Source organism: Lytechinus variegatus, chromosome 5 (genome assembly GCF_018143015.1).
Source record: "Lytechinus variegatus isolate NC3 chromosome 5, Lvar_3.0, whole genome shotgun sequence".
NCBI classification, from domain to species: domain Eukaryota; kingdom Metazoa; phylum Echinodermata; class Echinoidea; order Temnopleuroida; family Toxopneustidae; genus Lytechinus; species Lytechinus variegatus.
Genome location: NC_054744.1, coordinates 11850696 through 11874740, shown reverse-complemented (window position 1 = coordinate 11874740; position 24045 = coordinate 11850696). Strand labels below are relative to the sequence as shown.

The following is a 24045-nucleotide window of genomic DNA, read 5'->3' as shown; positions in this document are numbered from 1 at the left end:
GGAAGTGCCCCCCCCCCCCCAGGATGTGGTGTCATTTCAAATTCATCCATTCACCAGTTGGTCCAATAGTAGTTGGTCCAATATGGAAATATATGGAAATATAAGCATTTATTTTATTTAGAAATTCAGAGCATCAAAATCTTGAATGTGTTCCCAAATGAAATCAAACTTGTCTTTATTGACTTGCATTAAAATGAAAGTCCAACCAAGTCTCACAGTGTCTCCCAATGTCTCATCTGGGGAATGTTTCAATTCATCAACATTTTTATCAGCTGACAAGATGACAGATCTGATAATTTTCATTGATTTTTGATGGTTGACAAGGATCATTACTATCGTTAATGTCGGATAAAATGTTCGTATCGATACGTACTTTCATAAAATGTGCCACTAAGCTAGCTGTGTACGAATTGCACCACCTGCCTGAAATATCGATCGGCTAACTTCAGTTTTCCGCAGCAAGGGGGCACATGCATGTCGTTTTTCCACCTCGAGTTTTCGTAGTAGAAATTAAAAATGCCCGAAGCTAAGTGTCATTATGAAGTGTTGGGTGTTCCTAGAGACGTTGAAGATGATGACCTAAAAAAGGCCTACCGTAAAATGGCTCTTAAGTGGCATCCTGGTAAGTAAACTGAAAGCAATTTTCCCCGTTTTGTTATTACAGTCCCACCCCTTGATTTTCTTGTAATGTGCAAAATTTTTATTGTGTGCAGGGATGATAGAAAATAAAAACGTTTTAGGACTAGTGGATTGTATTTCAGGATGACCAGACATCCCGTATTTCCCGGGATCGTACTGTATTTTGCTCCTTTCAGAATATTGAACAAAATGTAGAACTAGAAAAGTGACAAATTTTCATCAAACAAGGAACAGATGACGAAGCAGAGACAATAAATTTGATAACTTTTGCAAGTTCTGCGGTAATTTTCTTGCTAACCCAATTTCAACTAGAATTTAATTCGTCATGCGGACGAATTAGGTGGTCTGTCATGATTTGTCATTCAGTGTCGGCTAATGTATGAAATGAATCATTTAGATATGATTGATAATCTTGATCGTAGACATCCAAAGAATAAATTTTGACCATTGCCAAATGTGATTATTAATGTGGTGATGACAATCGTCAGACATACATATTCAAACAGATATATAGAAGATAGATCATGATTATATATATATAGATGGATGGCGCGATGGATGGATCAAGTGATGGATAGAGAGATAAATGATAGGTGGTTATATTAATAAAACATAGATAGACAGACATATAGATAGATAGACAGATAGATAGGCAGATAGATAGATAGACAGATAGATAGGTAGGTAAAGAGACAGATAGATTGATATAGAAAGATAGACATATTCAAATAGATATATATAAGAGAAATAGATAGATAGATAGCCAGACAGACAAACATATAGAACGATAGATAGACAGGCAGATCAGAGATGCCAACCCTCCCGATTTCATCGGGAGGCTCCCGAAAATTCATCCCAACTCCCGCCCTTACGATTACCATCCTTATCCTCCCGAAATTACGATTTTTTTGCATTGATCAAATTGGATTGGAAGGACATGTATCGTCTGCTAACTTTAGCATGTAGTAACTCCATTACGTTCGCTGCTACTAAATTCTGTGTGAAAGGTAGACAAATAAGGAGCAGCGAAAAGCTGGTGCATGTGATATGCCCAACGGAAATCCACTGTGCACCAGGCCGGTAGGCCCGGCTAGCTTCGCGAGGCGTGTGCGCTCGCGGCCACTGGATTTGTCGAGTCGTGCGGTGGAATATCGGTGTGTGATTTCGGCGTATTGATGGGTTGATATTGACACGAAATGGCGGAAAATCGACAAAAGAAGACCAAGAAATGGTCTCAGAAGTATAAGACTGAATACAGTCTCCAGTACCTGTGTGTTCGGAAGTCGGAAAGAGGAATTTACCATGCATTTTGCGCAATTTGCAGCGTGGACATTTCAGTTTAGCACGGAGGTCGTGATGATAATTCGGAAGCACTTAACGTTCGGGAGCAAACGGCATAGGCCTACGGACATTGCGAAGACAAGATCTTCGAGCTCCACTAGTACCCTGTTGTCTTTATTTCACCAAGCAAGGGACCAGCGCTGAGCTTTTCTTTACTGGATTTATAGTGGAACATAACCTGCCTATAGCCGATAGTGATAATTCCTCCTTATTATTATTGTTGAACAGGTACTTCTTTTGTCCCCTCATTTTTTTTTACATGTAAAAATGCATATTTGATATTTTTTATGTTAAAAAAGTGGAAAAATTGTTTATTTGAAAACATGTGAAATGCCCCAAAATAAGGGTCAGATTGCACCAGAGAGCATCTAGAAACCCAGAGCTTCCAGGGCCCTAAAGCGGGCCCTGGACCCCGGCCGCAAGGGTCGAGCGCTCCGCGCTCGAGATGTGCGCTATGCGCACATAATTTGTTGGCGGTTGCAAATCCTCCCTAATTCTGATTTCCAAAAGTTGGCATCTCTGGGCAGATAGATGGATGGATATATAGAAAGATAGATAAATATATATATCTAAACCGATAGGTATATTATATTAGACAGAGAGAGAGAGAGATAGACAGATACATATACAAAGTAGGTAGATAGACATATTGACATATATATGGATAGATAGATAGAGTGAGAGAGAGAGACATATTCAAACATGTAGATATATATTAAATAGAGAGATAGACATTTATGTCATGTAGGTAGATAGATAGACAGACAGATGGATAGATAGATAGAAATATAGATAGATTTATAACAGATAGCGGATGGACGGATATGATTAGATAGATATATTACGAAAAAAAAGTAATTATAACCTGTTTTATTTTGCAATATTTAAGCTATTAATTATTAGAATTGTTTTATCTTGCTAAATTTAAACTTTTATACCTTTTAATTATCATAAAGGATCATGTAAGAAGTGGCAAAAAGAAAAAAAAATGAAAAAAAAATCATCTTGTTCACCGCAGGACTCGAACCCGCGCCCTTTAGAAAGCAGTCAAAGCCACGATATTCCCCATAGAGAATACACGTAAGCAATTTTGAGAATTACAAGTCCAATTTTGCAAGTGAAATACGGGCATGATCCCGGCATCTGATCAAAAAATGAAGGGCACACTTGCGAAAGCTTAGAATCTCAGCTACAACATACTAAAAGCTTAAAGAAAACTGACAAGAAACAATGGAGATATGGCTCACGAAATAGAGGAATGTCGAATCTAGTTTTGAGAAAAGGTCATGTCCCATAGAGATTACACGCAAAATACATGTGATATGAAAAAAAGTAATTATAATCTGTTTTATCTTGCTAAATTTTAACTTTTATACCTTTTAATTATCATAAAGGATCATGTAAGAAGTGGCAAAAAGAAAAAAAAATGAAAAAAAAATCATCTTGTTCACCGCAGGACTCGAACCCGCGCCCTTTAGAAAGCAGTCAAAGCCACGATATTCCCCATAGAGAATACACGTAAGCAATTTTGAGAATTACAAGTCCAATTTTGCAAGTGAAATACGGGCATGATCCCGGCATCTGATCAAAAAATGAAGGGCACACTTGCGAAAGCTTAGAATCTCAGCTACAACATACTAAAAGCTTAAAGAAAACTGACAAGAAACAATGGAGATATGGCTCACGAAATAGAGGAATGTCGAATCTAGTTTTGAGAAAAAGTCATGTCCCATAGAGATTACACGCAAAATGAGGAAAAATGACATGCCTCTTTTCATCGCTGTTTTACGCAATGATGCGTTTCTCAAAACGAAAATTCATGTGCACTTAGGAGAAAGAGTACATTCTTAACTACAACATATCAAAATCTGGGCGAAAAACGATCTATATTCGAGAAGTTACAACCAAATTTGCATAAATTTGATGACGTCATTTTTGAAAAAATGAAATTTTTAGTTTAGGCGCCATTTTGATGACGTCACGATATAATTTAGGGACAACGGTGACATGAAATCAAATCTACAACTAATACTCTATCGATATATGAAAAAAAAATTGGGGGTCAATGGACTATTTAAAGAGCTACAGTGAATTTTCAATAGGCATGTTTTTGCCCATATATGGCCTATAGTGAGAGCTCGCGCGCACACGTGCTGCAGACTTTAACGGGTGTTAATTTCGTCATTAATGGTCGTAGAAGGTTGATCAAGGTATCAAATTGTTCAGAATTTTATTATCAATGCAATGATGTAAAAAAAACGGTGTTTCTGCGTTGCGTTAAGGCGTTACGCGCGGAAGCGCGCGTGCAAAATTTTGAAATGCTTAAAATGACCTGAAACGTACTCTCGTTTGGTCAAAAAGTGATTTTGAGCATTTTTAAATTTTGACGCGCGCGTCGTGACCTCCAGGTGACCTTTGATGACATGACCTGATGACCCTTGACCTGAAGTTGATGTGATGTTAATTTGATTGATTTTTGATAATTGATAATGGAGATATGATTGATAATGTGATTTTACAAAATGGCGCCTAGATGACGTCATCATGACCTGATGATCTTGAAAAGCTTATTTTGACGTGTCCATGACAGATCCTATGGATGACATGAAATTCAATGAAATTGACCAAGTCCATTTTGAGATAACTTGGTGACAAAAAAAGTCCGTAAAAATAAATAAAGAAATAAATAAGAAAATTCTAACGAAATTAAGAGGTGATCTGTCAAAGACAGACCACCTAATAATACACTGCAAATACTAGCTAGGGCAGGCATGTAGGATTGGAGCAGATTCTCAATGGTGCAAACAATGACTTGATAACAGTTTTCCACCAAAATAATCACAAAAATCGGCGGGAAATTTGTATAAATATATTACGGATTCTCAGATTACTGATTTGGAGATGTAATCAGAGTAGGCCTAACAAGTTATTGAGTTTTCATAAAGTTCTAGATCTAATTGTTTCAGATTTCGTTGTGTATGATGCCGCGATGTTAATTTTTAAGTTGACAATGTTTCACTTTGAAATTTTGTTCATTTCTAAAATATTTTAGTTTTTAAAAATTTTGAAAATATATTAAAAAACCCCAAATATCTTGATTTTTGTTAGATGATTGGATTGTTTTTGTTTTTTGAAGTTTGAACTTTTTTCCTCTTTTATATCCTTCTTTCTTCATCCTATCCTGGCTTCTTTGTTCCATCTATATTTATGTCCTATTTTTATTTCCTGATCCTTTCTGTGTTCATTTTTCTTTCTTTCTTCTTTCCCTTACCTGTCCTCCAAAACCTTCTTTATTCTTTTTTTCCTTAAACTTTCTTTGCTTCCTTTTCCCTTCTTTTTTTAATTTTTGTTCTTTCTCCCCTTCCATTATTTTTTAAAAATTCTTTCCTTCTTTCTTTCTTTCTTTCTTTCTTTCTTTCTTTCTTTCTTTCTCTCTTTCATTCTTTATTTTTTCCTTCTAACACTCCCTCCTGTCCTTCCTTCTATTTTTCTTCTTTCTTTCTTTGTTTCAAAGAATGAAGGAAGCATTTTTCTTTCCTCCATTCTTTCTTTCCTCCTCCTTTTTCTAACTTTTTTTCATTCTTTTTTTTTTTCTTTCTCCTTTATTTTGTCTAAACATTCATCTTCCCTTACTTTCTTTTTCTTTCTTTCTATATTCAAATCAAAGAATAACGGAAATCTTTTTTGTCTCTTTTATTCTTTCTTTCATCCTTCTTTTATTCTAAATTTCTTCTTTTTTCCCCTTCATTTTGTCCTTCTCAATTCATCTCTTTTCTTTCTCTCCTTTCTTTCATTCACCCCCCTTCCAATTCTTTATATTTTTTTCGTAAGTCTAACACTGTGTAGCCTTCTTTGTTGATCTTTTTTGTTGATTGTCCCGTATTTCATTTTGTGAAATCTGGTCACCCTGTTATATTCTATGTATTCTTCCCAGGAAGTTCCCAGATATTTTGTTCTTCAAAAATAAAACCAAGCTTGGAATGGGTTGAAAATTTTGTGATGTAATCTTTGTTTTATTGTAGGTATCTTTCTGATATTTAATCACTGAGTTTGTAATGTACGATGCAATCAGATTGATGGAAGCCTTTATACTCTGACTGATGGATAAAAATTTTGTAAGATACATTACAATAGAACTTTGATGGGTAATTTTCAAAGAAAAATTACTGAGAGAGGGGGTATATATCTGAAAGGAGTTACAGAAAGATTACACATTTGTATTGTTAGAATGTTAATGATAATAATGCATAGTATTTATGATGCACCGATTTATCTAGTTTCCTATTCAATGGCACACTATTAACCTGGCTGTACATGTTGATGTAGCTCCAGCTGCTAAAGGCGCTTGGTGCATTCAAGGAATTAATCCTGTGGGCTACCCATTTGCCTCACCTGGGTTGAGTGCAGCACAATGTGGATAAATTTCTCGCTGAAAGAAAATGCCGCGGCCGAGATTCGAACCCACGTCCCTCTCATTGAAAGACGAGATTCATAATCATTAGTCCAAGAGGCCCCCCCCCCCACATGGTAGATGCCTTTATCAAGGCTTTAGACAGACTTTAAATATTATGTGTGTTCAATACATGATTTTTCATATTTTTTTCTTTGCTTGTAGTTTTCAATGCACAGGTTATTGTGCTTAACTGTCGGTTCGTCTCAGTGATTGTTTAAATTTTTCGTCATAGAATATCCTAATTTGTATCTTTATTTGATTTGAAAACACGGAAAACATCCGTGTATATATATTATTCTTTGGGCCTGATGTTGCAATAATAAAATGGTGAAAAGTAGCCCATGACTGCCACGTAATAAACCATAATTAATTCAAAGGACAAGTCCACGCCAACAAAAAGTTGATTTGAATAAAAAGAGAAAAATCCAACAAACATAACACTGAAAATTTCATGAAAATTAGATGTAAAATAAGAAAGTTATTACATTTTAAAGTTGTCCTTATATACAAGGCAGTTATATGCATATCCTTGTTGGTATGCAAATGAGGTGACTGATGGCATCACACACTTCCTATTTCTTTTGTATAACTATTTTGTGAAAAATAAGTAAAACTTTTAAATGTCATAACGTTCTTACTTCTTATTTTACATCTGATTTTAATATTTTCAGCATTATGCTTGTGTGATTTTTCTCTGTTGATTCAAATCAGCATTTTTTGGGGGGTGGACTTGACCTATAGTACAAGGTTTTACATCAAGCTATTACTGTAAAGGTTGAAAAAAAGCCTTCAATATTCCATTTCAAACAAGACAGTCTAATGAAATATCCTTAGATTGGCGACACAATTGTTCTTTTTAGCTGTTTTTAACTAATGTTTTTTATTGATAACTGAATTTTCATTCTGTTGCAGATAAAAACCCAGATAAAGTAGAAGAATGTACCAAATTCTTTGCTCAGATCCAGACGGCTTATAGTGTTTTATCAGATAAACAGGAGAGAGCTTGGTATGACAAGCATAGGGAAGCCATACTCAAAGGAGGTAAGCTTTGATTTCATAATATAACTTGGCATTGTACAGGAAGCCATTTCTGCCTTTATGTTTCCATGATTGTTTGCCAATTATTCATTGTTGTTATCCTCTTTATTTTCATCTTCATCTCTTTACACTAATCATTTATCATTATCCTGCCTGATAAAATATATCAAAATAAACACTAGTACAGTGTTACCATTACTGTTGTTATCCTAAGAAAAACAATAGGAACATCATTCTTATTAAGATGAGGCATAAACACAAGTTTTATTAACTGATGGCTAATTAATTCACATACATGTACACCCAACTTGAATTTCCTGAATGATTAAATTTGTAAAGTGGCAGCTCATTAAAATCTGTACTTGACATTTTTATTTATTTTTAAAATATGCTTTTGTAAATTTTTGTGTCATTTTTTTCTTGCCAGGATTTGGAAAAGACTATGAAGATGATTTTATGGATGTTATGCAGTATATGACACCAACAGCATATACTGGATTTGGAGATGATGAAAAGGTGAATAAAATACTATGTATAATGTTTGGTCGATACCGTATTTGAATAATATTTATGTGTTTTAGTTATTAAGTGATTACTAATTGTTCCCAATATTTTAATTTTGTATCATGTCCGGTTTGCATCCATTTAGTTCTGTATGTTAAGAATTTGGTGTGATATTCCAGAATCATGTTAAAGTTGAATGTTTAAAAAGGATACCAGTTAATTTTATTGTAAATAAAATGTTAGAAACTTATATTTAGTTAGTTGGAAAATATAGTTTTGATGAAATTTCAATTATGAGAGATATAATACACTCCTCTCTAATAACAGTTGTTTAAAATTCTTTTATTCAAATACATTCATTGTTATTTTCTAAAGAACCCCCCCCCAAAAAAAAAAAAATCAAAACATTCAACTTATTCAACATATTATTAAATGGAATTAAGAAAAGCTTTCCTGTATACAGTGATAATTCAACATTTATAGAATCCATTATTTATTGTTGACATTAATATACAATCATGAATTACTGCTAATAATTATTTTTTCACTCTCCTCTAATGGCAGAGTTATTACAGCGTATACAGAGATGTATTTGCCAAGATTGCTGATGAAGATATCCGCTACATGGAAGACAAGGATATGGATACCGACATCCCATGCTTTGGAGAGTCACAGAGCTCATATGAAGAGGTATTGCTTTAGGACAAGTTTTTTTTTTTGTCATTTTCTTGGTGGTTTCACTTTTTTTCTTTTTTTTTTTCCTTTTTTTAAATTTTAAATCTTATAGTCATTTACTATTTATACCATATTCATGAGAGGAATGGAGATGTTCTTTTAAAACATCTATTTTTTATTGTCTTTTTCTAATGGACTAGCTGTTGAACTAATTTAACTAATTCTTTGCATACTTTAAAATGTGAATTGTTCCTGACAACTTTAAACTTGCCAGTCACTTTTGAAATATAGCAACAGGTGACAAATGTAGGATAAATTTCAAGTCAAATATTGTTTAGTTCATTCAATGATTAGTAAAGTTAAGAGAATATCCTGTCTTTTAAGAGAGACTATTTTTTCTTTTTGACTGCCCTTTGTTGATACCCTCTTTATACCCAGTTCCCACTGTTACGATTCACACCATGATTGAAACGGTGGTCTTAATCGCAGAGTAATCGTAATGATCATACCAAACCATATAAGATGTAATCAGATTCGTCGAGGCAATTGCATTGATTGCAGAAATATTTCGAATTTTTCAAAAAAAATTCGCAATCAGTGATGAAAGGCCAATCGTGGCGTTCCTAACGGATCACAAAATAGTGGGAACAAGGTTTGTCTGTAAAAATATGTATTTCAACTGTTACATGCCATTGTGGTTGAGATTTTGCAAGAATTTGTTGAACAAGCACAAGTCTCTTTGTGTACAATAAGTCTTTGTCTGCGAAATGAGGGAATCACCAATAATTTCATGCAATGCCTTTCCAGGGGTTCAGATAATTGTTGATAGTATTATCCCTTTCGTAGAAGTTCCCCAACATTTTAGTGAAGTAAAACCTTTGTATTCATAAGTCATTTGAGACTTGGATGTTCTATTTTTAATTCTGTTTTTGTTGCTGTTGAAAGGTTGTGCATGCATTTTATGCATACTGGCAGAGCTACCGTACCTCCAGGTCATTTGTATGGGTAGAGGAGTTTGATACTCGTGAAGCACCAAACAGACGTGTGGCCAGACTCATTGAGAAAGAGAACAAGAAGAAAAGAGAAGCTGCCAAGAAGGAATGGAACCAACACGTCCAGGTAACCTTCATGCAATTATGTTTTAATCATCATAATAATAGCTGGATTTATAAAGCTCTTTTTGCCAGAGGACACAAAGCGCTGCTATTATTACCCCAGCTTTTACCCTACCATCATCGGTGCTCAGTGCATGTGGGTACCCATTCACCTCACCTGGGTTGAGTGCAGCACAGTGTGGATAAATTTCTTGCTGAAGGAAAACATGCCATGGCTACGATTTGAACTCACGACCCTCTGTTTCAAAGGCAAGAGTCAGAACCACTAGACCACGACGCACCCACAATGTGCAAAAATGGTCAAATCATTTTTTTTTTTGTATTCATTCCCAGTTCATTAAAAAAAAAAGCTGACTTGAAAAAATAATGTATAGACAAAATTAAAACATTTCAATGGAACTTATGCAAAAATAATAAGTAGTAATTAATGAATAAAAGTAGAGTTGGCAGATAGTTATTACAATAATAGGGTTGAGAATAAAGAATGGAAATGAGACATGTGCTAAAAACCAAGAGAAGCTTCTTTAAATGCATGTATATTAGAGATATGAGTGCTAGATTTCTTCTTTTTTTTAATTGACTGGATAAGCAATTGTGTTAAGAACATTACATTGTAATTTAATTTTCTAATAATTGACTTTGTGCTCTGGAAAAGTAGACATGCTTGTGATATGTCTTAGAAATCAGAATGTTGGCATAAGTTAATTTCTGTTTGCTTCTGATTTATTCATTTAAATAGAATTATTACAGAGAGGGGATTTTGATGAAAATTTATCACTTAGATATATGTGAAAAATGAACAAAATAAAACACTCCATTCCAATCTCAATCGACCATTTCCAACCTTGATTAACTGACAAATTAATCTTTCAATAATCCTTTTATTCCTTTATCTCATTTATTTAGCTTCTGGTATCATATGTCAAGAAAAAGGACAAGAGAGTTCAAGCTCACCGGGTGAGTAATTCTTTAAGCATTGGAAAACTAATGAATTTCAAGATTTTTTGTTTTGTTTTGTCGCCATAATATTTTTTTTTCTTTCCAAAGGCAAGAAAATAAATCAAATAAAACCCTGTATTTATGGGGTCTTATGATGTAGGGAAACCTAGCAAGTTATTAGACTCTCCTGCATGAAATTGAAGATGCAAAACTAGTTTTACCTCTGATCTTGTGAACCTGTTTAAATTTGTGTGAATGTACAAATAAAGGAATGAATTACTCAAAAGTTATAAAAACTCAAAGATTACTTCAGATATTATCTTGTTGAATCGAAGATATGACATTGCCAGTTTTTTGTAGTGATCTTAGATAGAATGAAGTACAGTATATGTTACAAATATTTTTTATTTTTCATATTAGTGAAAATAATATTTGGATATCTTATTTCTTGTATGAAATTTTTGATAAATTGTGATAACATTTACTGTTTAAGCCTAATCCTGAGGTTCAGATACCGTAAGTAACGGTGTATTAACCGCACCTGTGTATTAACCGCACCCCCAACTTTGGACTAAAAAAAAATTCCTCTCACATTTACATGCATATTTGAGGTACGAAGAAACAAAATCTAAGTTTTTAAGATTTCAAAGTATCCAAAGAGATTACCAGTATGCAGAAATCTGCTGTTCTTGATCAATTCATCTACAAATGTTAGAAAGAAAGAACGGTCCCGACAATATTGGCAACTTACACACTCACTCACCTCACAGTCACAGTGTACACACACACAGCACTGCCATTACATTGCAAACTACGATACAGTACCAGTCATGCCAGTACATCTTATCAAATTATGATCTGTGTCTTTCCCAGCGTAGGAGGAAGAAACATTCACATTTCTTGCATCACAACCTCACAATCACTTCTCAGAAATTTGATGTCTTAGCATGAATTTTGGATACGGGATTACAGGAAGGTTCGAGAAACAAAGAAATTGACATTTTTTCCAGTTGTTTTTTACGGCTTTGTGCCGTCTCTCTCGTGCGTGGTTTACATGGTATCTTATGAAAAGCAAACAGGAAGGAAAAAAAACAAGCTGGCGCGAAACGGGACTTTGAATAGCGCCAGCTTAAGTCGCACTATAACCACATTACAACGCAATCTCTAAGCTCACTCAACTCTCGCTCAGCGGTGACAAAATATTACCGAGTATGCTTGGCGTCTCTTTTAAATTAGCCAGGGAACTTCACTACTTTGAATCGAGAATAAAGTCAAAATTAGTGTCATGAAGGTGGGTGCGTTTGTTATGGACAACATTTAATTAATATTGTAATAATCGCTTTCCATTACCCGCGGCTCATACCCCTCTAAACGACATTGCCTGGGCGGCTACGCCCGGCCACCCGATGTGTTGTGAACTGGCAGACATCGAACATGTACGGGAGGGGTTACGGCGGGCTGGCTCAGACCCGTCACCGTGTATAAACCGCACCCCTGACTTTTGCTTCTATCCCGCCGAGAAAAATGTGCAGTTAATACACCGTTACTTACGGTATTATGAATTTTAAACTCGTCTTTATGCAAAGTTTCTTGTGTTGTTTTAATGTGCAACAATGTATATTGTATTTATAGAAATAAACAATCTGGCTCTGATAGATATAAGAAACTAGCAAAATGAAATGATAACATTTAAAGCTGCTGTAGTTTGTTCATATTGATTCTCATTACAATGCAATGCATTTATTTTTGGATCAGAAATTAATGGAGGAAAAGGCTGCTGAAAGGAAACGCTTAGAAGCAGAAAGGAGAGAAAAAGAACGAAAAGAAAGAGCAAGGTTAGATGATACACCATTCTTAGTAATTTTCTGTTTCTATTGTACATGTGCAATGATTGTCCAATTTTCAAGAAAGTTTCATCCCTTAAAAGATGTCTTAGTTAGTTTAACCAGAGTTTATTTTTATCTAACCAGCCCACCCAAAAGATATTAAAGAGAAATGCCAGTAGTTGCAGTAAACACTGATTTCATGAGAAAGTCTGTAAAACTAGGCTTAATTGTCAGTATATCATCGAGGATCTAGATCTGGTACAAACCAAACTTTGTGAAATCTTGAAATCTACACTGAAAAATGTTTACACAAAAGATCACCAACACAGATAAGCGCACGTGGGACAGTGTATTATTATTTGAACGTCGGCCCGATGCTTGACCCAAATCCTGTGCTTATTTGCTAATTTCTCAGCAATTACACAATATCTTCCAGAATCCTTTGGCACATATTGTTTATTTATCCAAACAGACACTTTGGTGGTCATTTCATTGGATTGTGTACGAACTCATTTTGATATCGTTACCACAACTGGCATTTACCTTTAATTTGAAATTAAAGACATATTTGTTTTAATGATGCTCTGTCAGTCACTAAAACTGCTGATTATTATTTAATATTCTATGATATATATGAAATGGGTCTTAATTGTATTCACACAGCATAGGAAACAACAACATTGTGATTTATTGTGAATAATTTGATCAAGCATCCTGCAAGGTCAATGCTCTGTACAATATACGGTACATATGGAATTATTGAGAATTTTCTTTTAATTTTTTTTTTTTTCACTTTACCTCAGGCTTCATGCAGAGTTGGCCGAGCAGGGTCAAAAGTTCAAAGATGAGATGGAAGAACAGCTCAAGGCCATGGAAGCCACTTTCAACAATGAATATGGAATAGATAGTGATGATATTGATTCAGGTAGACTTTACTTTTGTTGTTGTTGAATAGTAGTTGTTGTTGAGTAGTAGTAGCTGCTGCTGCTAGTATTAGTAGGAAAGGGAAGGATTATCAATATAATAATACTAATAATAATGGTATTTTATTTCAAGACTGTTTACAAAAAGAGCTGAATTGTACAGAACTTTTACATGAAAAACAAAATGAAACATAACAGTATAAAAATAGAATTATAAAAATACACAAAGCATGAAAAAATATATTATCATTAATACTTTTGGGGTTATTAGGAATCAACAGAATGCTTTCAAATATAAGTAATTGCAGAAGTTTAATTAAAGCATGATAATAAAGGACAGATTTGTATAGTGGCTTTCCTGGAGAATACAAGGCACTGTTTGTGGGGTAAAAGATTAAATGTCCTTTAAGCCAGTATTTTTTCTGTATAGATTTGGGAATGATGTAGCAGATTTGTTTTGAAGAGAATATTTTGTCATTTGTCATTTTGTTATTCAAAATGAGGAAGGGTGATTGGCAGAGATTAGTTGATCTGAACAAATATCTGGTAATGTATTCATTCAGAAACTTGCAGCCATATGATTGGAGTTCATTTAAGGAGTAGCAGTCACATCTAAACTTTTAATTTCTTGCTTTGAATATTATAGAGAGAAAATAAGAATAGTTCCTCACAATACCATTTTTTGTGTATCTCTTGTAGACTCCCAGGCAGACAGTCTTGAGGATGAACTGGATGACCTGTTCTGTATTGCCTGTAACAAGGGTTTCAAAAGCCCCAAGGCGTGAGTATTTATTCATTTCTCTATATGTATGTATGTATGTATGTCTTTTTGTATTGTGTTTGAGACTCATAAATCTGGTACAAGTGATTGATTTGTCTCTCTATTTGAGGTTGGTAGGACAATAATAAAGATGCCAAATTTTTGTCATTTAGTCAAATTTACACAATGATTAAATCTTTTTTTTTTTTTGATGCAGTTGTACAATGTTTGAATTTTTATTAATCCTTAATCTTACAGTAGTCAGAGATTAAATCCAAATGTTTTTTTTTCTTAAATGAGGAAGAGCTGCAAATTTAACATTCTTCTTTCATCATGTTCCTTTCATTATCATGATATATTCTTTCAAAATTCCATCTTATTTTTTCAGGTTTGCAAATCATGAAAACTCCAAGAAGCATAAGGAAAACATGGTGTATCTGAAAGCCCAGATGGAGGCAGAGGAAGAAGAGTTTGCTGGGGAGGAGAGCCTTGAGGAAGATTATGAGCTGGAAGAAGGAGATGAGGAGGAGAAGGAGGAAGAGATTGAAGATGAAGAGGATGCAGAGGAGAAAGATGAAGAGGAAGATGATGAAATGGATGGATTAGATGGGCAAGCCAAGATGGATGGATCGGAACCACAAAGAAAAAAGTGAGTCTAAATTTTGCATAGATTATATATTTCAGAATTGTCCCTTGCCGGCCTTAGGTATTGATATTTTTAGAGAAAGGCAAGTTTTTCTATCACAGCATATATAGGAAGTATTTAAACTGGCGTTAATGATCAAAGGTCAATGTAAGAGGCATTGGGACCAATCGATAGGGCATCCAATGCCAGCTTGGGATTAATTTAATCCCTGCCCTTAATTTCCTAATTTGCATGGTTTGATTTTAATAACGCTAACAAGTTTTGTGACCAATTGTTGTGTAACATTTGTATATATGTAATGTGTATCCTTACCATTTTGATCACCCCTTGGCTGCCGCATATTCACCATTGTCATTCTTATGTTTATTTTCAAAATGAGCCATGAATTGATTCAATATCATATCCAAATTATGGACTTCAGTACCATAGCATTTCAACGTTTTTGTAAGCAAACATAAAAATTATCAATTTATATTTTAATGTAAATTATTCCATGATAAAAATTCATAAAATGGAGATTATATTAGTGAAAATGATTAAAGTTTGGTTTGATTTAATGTACATAAGAATTTTGATTTTTTTTTCTTGTACTGAACACCCCATTTTAGATACCATCCTCAATGCATAACTCCCCAACTGTCTTAAACAGTGAACATTCTTATGGGGGTTGGGTTTCAACTCTGTTTTTCTAGTTTAGTCAAAACATATCTACAGTACTGGTAATATATTTGGAAATTGAGGAAATATCCTATTTCAGTGTACATATTTCTTTGTTTGAAAAATGTTGGCTTTCGGAATGAGTGCATTAGCAGTAAAGCCATTATATTATATACATAAAGAGAATACTAAACTTTGAGTGTTTTTTCCCCGATCAGGCTTTCTAAGAAGCAAAAGAAGAAGAGGAGACAGCAAGCCAAACTAGACGATTCAGAGAATCATGTGGAGGAGGAAGAAGTAATTGACATTGCACAACCCAGTGACAACGAAGATGAGGACTTTCCTGTTAAAACAAAGTAAGATGGCCAAAGAATTACATGTTACCAAGTCATGGATCATTTACTGCCAAAATGTACATTGTTGTCTGCTTCCATTCATCACATGTATTCAAGATTGTGAAGTATATAGATTAAAAATGAATTAACATTAGAAAAGGTAGAATACATTTGCTTTGGATGGAATGAGAGATATAAAGTATATTTTACTTGCAATAATTAACAATACACGAAGGTTTAAGATGAATTGGAAGTCGTAACTATGTTTTAAAAAGGACAAATAATTGAGGTTTGTCGTACCCACTGCCCAGAGCATGCCTGTTGGCATCGTTGATTAACATAATGCAAAGTTGACTGTGAGAGGAATGTTCCTATTACAAACCAGCAAAATTAACCTTCTGGGGAAACTCATCTGCAGTGCTGTGAGGTGAATTAGATATGAGTCATATTATGTTGATTGCATAGTTAATGATTTAGAATGAATGTTAGGATAGGATCAGAAAAAAAAGTTGTCTTTTCATGATTGTGTTTGATACAGATTGTCTAAGGAACAGAAAAAGAAGAGACAACAGACAAAAGTTGATGAAGGTCTGCATGTGCTGCAAGCTCCATTAGACCTTATTCAATGTAGATTGCAGAGTTAATGATTTAGTATGAATGTTAGGATGGGATAAGAAACAGAGCTGCCAACCTGGAAAGGAACATTTCAGTATTTTTGAAGCTGAAAATCAGTATTTCGGTGAGGAAATCAGTATTTAAAAAAATACCATAGGACCACACATACAACTGAAACTTTAGAAATCAGTATTTTACATGAAACTATCAGTATTCTTCTCACTTTTCAGTACTAAATACTGAAAATCAGTACTATTTGGCAGCTCTGAAGAAAGGTTTTTCTTTTCACCATTGTCTTTGATACAGGTTGTCCAAGAAGCAGAAAAAGAAGAGAAGACAGCAGATGAAGGTCGATGAAAGTCAAGAACAAGAACCTTTAAAGGATCTCAATATTCAACTCGGTGGTAGGGAATCAGAGGAAGAGGAATCCACCAAAACAAAGTAAGGATTGTGAAGATTATCATGAGTGATGTTTGAATATGTGTACAATCAGTGCAAAAGGTTAACCATTGTTGTTTGCATTGTGTGTATTGCCTTAGTAAAGTAAGCTTCTTCACATTTGATCATGTTAAGTGCCGAGAATGATTTAGACGGTATAGTAGAAGGGCAAGTATGTACATTTGCCGCCGCCCCCCCCCCCCCTCCAAAAAAAAGACTCAGTCGAAATATTTGTCTCTGATTTGTGCTTAATTTGGAAGGTGTAATGGTAAATATAGAAAAATGGGGGTCAGACTAACAAACATTTCATGATTTCATGGTATCACCCAGAATATCAATGGAATTCTATACCACCACCGACATTACAAAATATTACCCGGCTTGAGAAATTCAAAGTACATTTAAAATCCACCTCTTTCAGAATGTTTAACTTAGATACATGTAGGTCCAATCTATGTTTAATATTCTCTGATGTTAAAATTATTTGATGTGTAATTTTTTAATTTACTATTCTAACCGCATTTCTCGCTTTCCTCGCGCATAGAGACCTGTAGGTGTTATGCACGTTTAAGAACTGTACTATTATTATTATTAATATCTTTTGTGAAGCTGCCATAATTCAGAAACTCTAATCTGCTTTTTAAGATGAAAGCGTTCGTTTTTTACATAGATTCTATGTCTAAGTCTATAAAGAAGAAAGATAAAAAAGTGTGGCTTTTTCTCACAAGTAAATGATGCAGTAGTGGTTCATACAAAACTATGAATGATGTAATCACATAGCAAATGCTCAAGTGGGAGCATTACACTGCAAAGGCGGATAAGGCTGGTATTATTATTCCACTTCTTTCTTTAATTCATTATTCTAAAGTGAAATGTATTAGAAAATGTATTATCTCATTACAATTTACATATATATTTTTTTTCAATAAGGTTGTCCAAGAAGCAGAAGAAGAGGAGAAAACAACAAAAACAGATGGTAGAGAAGGAAGAAGAGGAGGAAGATGTGAATGACCTCTTATCAAAATTAGAGACGGGGTAAGTTTTGTAGCTTTACCAAGTTTACAGCCAATTGTAGCAGCAGTCACATTATTAGATTTCCCTAAATTAAAGATAAATTCCAGTATTGGTAATGATCTCAAAATGACTTTTTACAGAATCTAATATAATGACCACCCAAGTGTCTGTTTGTATGAATAAAAAATATGTGTCAAAGGATTCTGGAAGAAATAAGCAAAATAAGCGCAGATTTGGTCACTTCCGTCGGGTCTTTATTCCAGCAATAATAATACACTGTCCCACGTGTGCCTATCTGTGTTGGTGATCTTCAATGTGAATATTTTTCGGCGTAGATTTCAAGATTTCACAAAGTTCAGTTTATGTAATTGTACCACATCTAGATCCTTGATGATATACTGACAATTAAGCCTGGTTTTACAGACTTTCTCATGAAATCAGTGTTTATTGCAACTACTGGTATTTCTCTTTAAGAATCAGGCTCTAATGAAAATATGATGTAGGGGGGAAAAGAGAAAAAAATTCTCATGTTCTTGAACAGTATCAATACTGTTCTCTTTATATTTGGAAATAATACACATACGGGCTCATCCATTGTGCATCATCCTCTTTGTAAATTGAAATATTTATGATGCAGGGGACCATGCTAATGTTATGAGCAGATCATTACTCTCATCATCTTCTTCACCATCAACACCATAATCACCATCATTAACATCATCACCAACGTCATCATCATCCCCATCACCAGCAAAAATCATCATCGAGAACCTCATCGTGATCATCATAACCACCACCACCACCACCATCATCATTATCCCTATAATCATCATCATCATCATGACTGCCAAGACCACCAGCTATCCATTTCCTCATCTTATCTTCATAGTCTTTCATGCATCATTGTCCTTTTCTGACTCTGTGCCTTAGGAACTCGAAACCAGTCCCAGATGAGTCAAGGCCCGAGTGTAAAGAGAATGAGCCAAGTAGTTTATCAGCTGATCTTCAAGAGAGATTGACATTAGAAGATGAGCAAGATGAACAGTCCAGTTCACATCATAAATCTAGGTATGAAAACTACTACTGTATGCCCGTTTCCTCACCCGTTTTTACGTGTCTTACAAAAGAAACGGAAGCAACAGCAGTTGGGGTAATTGTCGAATACATTTTGCATAAATAAGTATAAACAATATTCAATAATCTTCATGACAAAAATTTTATAAATAATGTTAAATCATTTGCCTTTGCCCAACGATCCGTACCTGAATGAAATAAACTCCCTCTTCAAATAGTTAATGCAGTTTCGCTTGACATCTTCCAAAAACTCCCGCAAAATCACCTTGAAAATATCCCTCACTCCTAACGTGCGTCCAAGTCTTGTTTCATCTTCGCGATAGGCTGCAGAGCCCTTTGAAGATTACAGCAGATGATGATGATGATATATCTCATTGAAACATAAAGTCTGTTTCCATGATAATCAAAATGAAGTCTCAATTATTATTTGCAAAAATTGATTTTATATACAAAGAGATTCTATTTTGTCATGCAGTTTCTTATATCACTCTTGTCACTTTATTATGCCATTCCTCCATACTCTCGATTTCTATCTCGCATGCACAGCAGAAGTGAGACATAGGTGCCTCTTTTCTGACAGCATCAACATGAAATTTTAGCCAATATTAAGTTTTTGAAATTTCATAAATGTGAAACCACAATCAAGTGTCACTGGCCATTTTCCATAGGTTTGAGTAATATAATCAAGGTCCTATTGAATTACATATGCAACGGGTTTACTGAAAGAGAGAAAATGTTTGATACTGATATGTCAAAACCTCTGCTATATTGAATAGTGTAATGCAGGTAAGACAGCCAGGGACATTTCATTTATTTTGTATAATGTACTTTTGTCACGTATATTTTCTTCTTTTTTTCTCATAATCTCATTCATTTCAGTGACAATGTCAGAGGTAAAACAAAGAATGGGGATGTTTCTTCAAGAACCCAGGTAAGATATTTGTAAGATGAACTGATATCTTTATCAAAATTTCTAAATCAAGATTAATTCTTAATTATATATTGTACTTCGTCTTACGGACGAATTAGGTGATCTGTCTGTGAATCTCATGATCACGATCACGATCTATTTTTTTAATCATGATCATCATTTCAGTGCAGATCAATATGAATATCATCACAATAAACGTAGTTTTATCAATGAAAGGACCTGTTAAATACTGTTGAAAGACATTAAAATAAAAGGTTTTATAAATCTTGTTTTTCTAAAGAATGTCAATTCCAATTTAGCAAGTAATAACACGAAATAGTGAGCATAGTGTTGACGAAAGCAAGATTCTAGAATCCAGTTTTGAAAAAATAATTAAACCAGTAGGCCTATGCATTGACCAGTATTTAGTTGCCTCATGAGCAGTAATGACTAAATGACATTTAATTTCTTACATGACGATATGTAGATTTCATTGCAAGATATTATACAAGCATGCCTTACATAGCAGGTTGGAGCAATTGCATAGACCAGGTGAATAGAATAGCAAAGCAATGAACACTGACGGAGGCATTTGTTGCATTTCTTTCTGGAATGCAGCGTTAGCCGTGTTCTTATAACAATAGCCAACTCTGAAATACCAGTTGCTAGTACATGCATTGTTGTTTTTTTGCATGTATTGAATCGCACAATCTAAAAGAATAATCAAGACATCAAGGTTGTTACTAATATCTCATTAAATATAAAACAATCATGTCACTTTAGTACCAATGAACTTTTTCTTATCATTTGCAGAATGAACCCCAAACTGGCTTATAGGGGTTACACGCAAAATGAGACAAAATTTAATTTAAAAAAATAATAGATGCTGATGGGTTTCGATCCAGGGACCCTCGCATTACAAGGCAGATGCACTAACCATCAGACCATAGTAACTGTCATACACTTGCAAGGCAACGATAAAATATAACCTCAAATTGAATTTTTAAGGTGAAAGTTATATCATAAATTATACTTCTATACATTGTTAATATTTATGATGATCTCCTGCTCAAAATGATACAAATGTAACATAATTTGGAAGAATATATAATTAACTACAATATGTCGAAAACCGGGCGAAAAACGACCAATGATTACGGAGTTATAGTCATATTTGCAAAATTATTAAAACGACATGAAACAAAAATTGAAAATTTTGGTTTTGACGCCAATTTGAAGACGTTATGATAAAATGTATTGTCAAATGTGACATGAAATCACATCTACAAGTCCTACTCTATCCGAATATAAAAGAAAATTGGGGGTCAACGGACTATCTGAAGAGTTATATAGAATTTTGTAAAAGCATGTTTTTGCACATTTTTGGCCTATTGTGAACGCGCGCTTGCGCGCGTAATTCAAACTTTGACGGAGGCGCATTCCTTCATTACTGGTCGTAGAAGGTCGGTTAAGGTATCAAATTATTGGAAATTTCATAAAGAATGCATTGATGTAAAATAAAGTGCAGTTGTATGTTGCGTAAGGACGTTACGCGCGTAAACGCGCGCGAAAACCTGTGAGCGCGCAAATTTCTGAAATGCTTAGAATGACCTGATTCGTACTCTACTTTGTCCAAAAAGTGATTTTGAGCATTTTAAAATTTTGACGCGCGCGTACATGCGCGTCGTGACCTGTAAAATGACCTTTGATGACATGGACAGTTGACCCTTGATCTGAAGTTGATTTCATGTTAATATTGTTAACTTTTGATGACTGATAATGAAGATATGATTGATAATGTGATTTTACAAAATGGCGCGTAGATGACGTCACGATGACCATTTGACGTTGAACTTGTTTCGTACACATCGTATGATAACTGTCCATAATTGATAACATTTTGATGAAAATTGATTGATTAGTTTTGATGATTTTGGTGGAACAAGAAAAGGGTGGAAAAAGAAAAATAAATAAAAAGAATAAATAAAGAAATAAATAAAAAAGAAAATTCGTAGAAACATAAGAGGTGATCTGTCAATTGACAGATCACCTAATTATATAATGTACCAACATATTATCGTGATGACCTTTGACCCTGTCACCCCTATATTGGCTCAGATTTGTCACTCCGTTCGCATACACAAGCCAAATAACTTTATCTTGATCATTGCCTCCATTGATCCAAAATATTATCAGAAGCATAAAAAAATGAAGCTTGCATGTATTATTATATTGAATATTGTGTGAAAAAAGGTCAGTGCCTCATATATTTTGTTGGTGTGTATTAGACGTGATTATGTAACCTATATAAGTCGGGTGAATTGCCAATTCATCTACTGCCTACTCGTCCACTCACCACATGGTCTACTTTCATTAAGTCTAATGCCATTCCGTCTACCATTTCGTCTAACAACCATTTGGTCCAATCACATCATCTAATCACCATTTCGTATATGACCATTTCGTCTCATAACCAGTTGGTCTAATATCCATTTCATTTTCATTCATTTTGCACAATTTAACATTTAGTCCAATTAGACCAAATGGTATATGGACTAAATGGCTATTGGACCAACTGGTTATTAGATGGAATGGTATTAGGCTAAATGAAAGTAGACCATGTGGTAATTGAACTACTGATGGTAGATCAAATGATAGAAGACAAATGGCAATTGAACGAATTCACATCAGACGAATTGGAAATAAAATCGTTTCAGTAATTAATTCTTTTAACATTAAGACTTGAAATATTATTTTTCATCACCTGTGAATGTAATCATTTGCATCTAGGTACTTCAAAACAAAGGCAAAACAATTTATCTCTAGGAAGTTACACTATATTTGTTTGAAGTTATTGGATCAATTACCTATTTAAAACAATGAATGAAAATCATACTTTTATATGAAATAAAAAAACTTGCTTTATCAGATTGAAAAGAGTTAAATAACTAGTTTTTAAAGAAAAATACCAGTAGTTGCAGTAAACACTGATTTCATGAGAAAGTCTGTAAAACCAGGCTTAATTGTCAGCATATCGTTGAGGATCTAGATCTGGTACAGTTACATAAACTGAACTTTGTGAAATCTTGAAATCTACACTGAAAAATGTTCACACTAAAGATCACCAACACAGATAGGCACATGTGGGACAGTGTAATATTATTGCTGGAATAAAGACCCGACGGAAGTGACAGAATCCGCGCTTATTTTGCTGGTTTCTCAGCAATTACACAATTTCTTCCTGGATCCTTTGGCATATATTTTTTATTCATACAAACAGACACTTGGGTGGTCATTATATTAGATTCTGTAAAAATTCATTTTGAGATCGTTACCAAAACTGGAATTTATCTTTAATAATTTCCAGTTTCTCGTGTCAATTCTCAATTGTATGAAGTAGATTAATCACTTGCTGGTCAGATGAAATTACATATAGATCGAATCAAGTAAATTCAATAGACTACAAAAACCTCATGTTGGTTACAGAGGAGCTCTTATTCATAATCTTTTTTTTTTTATAAATATCCACTGTCCTGAAACAACAATTCATTGTTGTTGGGTATCAGTTTGGCCAAACCTAAAACATTCATTCCTCTCCCTTTTCATATTTCAGTCAACATCATCATCTGAGCCTCAGATATGTCACACTTGTTCTTCACGGTTTCCTACTCGCAATAAACTCTTCAAACATGTCAAGACTACAGGACATGCCTTACGATTGCCAGAGGATGCAGCTCAACATCACAATGTCTCCTCAGCAAAGACATCAAAGAAGAAGAAGAAGCACAAAGGACGAAATGAACTAGAATGATACTTCATTTTTTATGTTATTTAAAATATTAAATATTTCTTTTTAATGTATCATCCCTTCCTTGGATCATACGACTCATGCCATGCAAATTAATAAAATAATGTCGTGCTTCACTACAATTATGAAAACAGTACAATCTTGTTGTCTTCAGCATTAGTATCCCTCGTGGCAATAGATGACCAGAATCTCCACACCCTCTCCCCTAAAAGCAAAATTAATAAGAATTTCCTCCATAACTGAAGTTATATTTTATTTTGGTATTTCTATTGCCAGAGGTAGTCCGGGTGCTGCTCCTGTGGCATAGGCATTGCTTTATATGGGCACAGGGGTGA

General features: G+C 34.3%; 1 protein-coding gene across 2 annotated transcripts; it reads left to right on the top strand.

Moving 5' to 3' along the window:
- The first annotated feature begins 421 nt into the window (after positions 1-421).
- Positions 422-23787, top strand: LOC121415350 (dnaJ homolog subfamily C member 21-like). Of its 2 annotated transcripts, none has more exons than XM_041608531.1 (16): positions 422-622; positions 7346-7474; positions 7899-7987; positions 8540-8665; positions 9596-9769; positions 10672-10722; positions 12460-12539; positions 13334-13455; positions 14150-14234; positions 14602-14862; positions 15735-15872; positions 16773-16907; positions 17835-17939; positions 18849-18986; positions 19872-19923; positions 23516-23787. In XM_041608531.1, exons 1-16 carry the CDS (start codon positions 517-519, stop codon positions 23711-23713), a joined length of 1989 nt encoding a protein of 662 aa, XP_041464465.1. In that variant the 5' UTR covers positions 422-516; the 3' UTR covers positions 23714-23787. The 2 variants fall into 2 exon arrangements, with proteins under 2 accessions (XP_041464465.1, XP_041464466.1); XM_041608532.1 differs by having other exon boundaries at positions 423-622; positions 14153-14234; positions 23516-23786.
- The last annotated feature ends 258 nt before the right edge of the window (positions 23788-24045 follow it).

Excerpts from the sequence above, each read along its gene's own strand:
- LOC121415350 (XM_041608531.1), top strand. The coding sequence starts at position 517 with ATGCCCGAAGCTAAGTGTCATTATGAAGTGTTGGGTGTTCCTAGAGAC. Across the intron at positions 14,235-14,601 it reads GGTTTCAAAAGCCCCAAGGC|GTTTGCAAATCATGAAAACT; the intron begins GTGAGTATTTAT and ends TTATTTTTTCAG. Across the intron at positions 15,873-16,772 it reads GACTTTCCTGTTAAAACAAA|GTTGTCCAAGAAGCAGAAAA; the intron begins GTAAGATGGCCA and ends TCTTTGATACAG.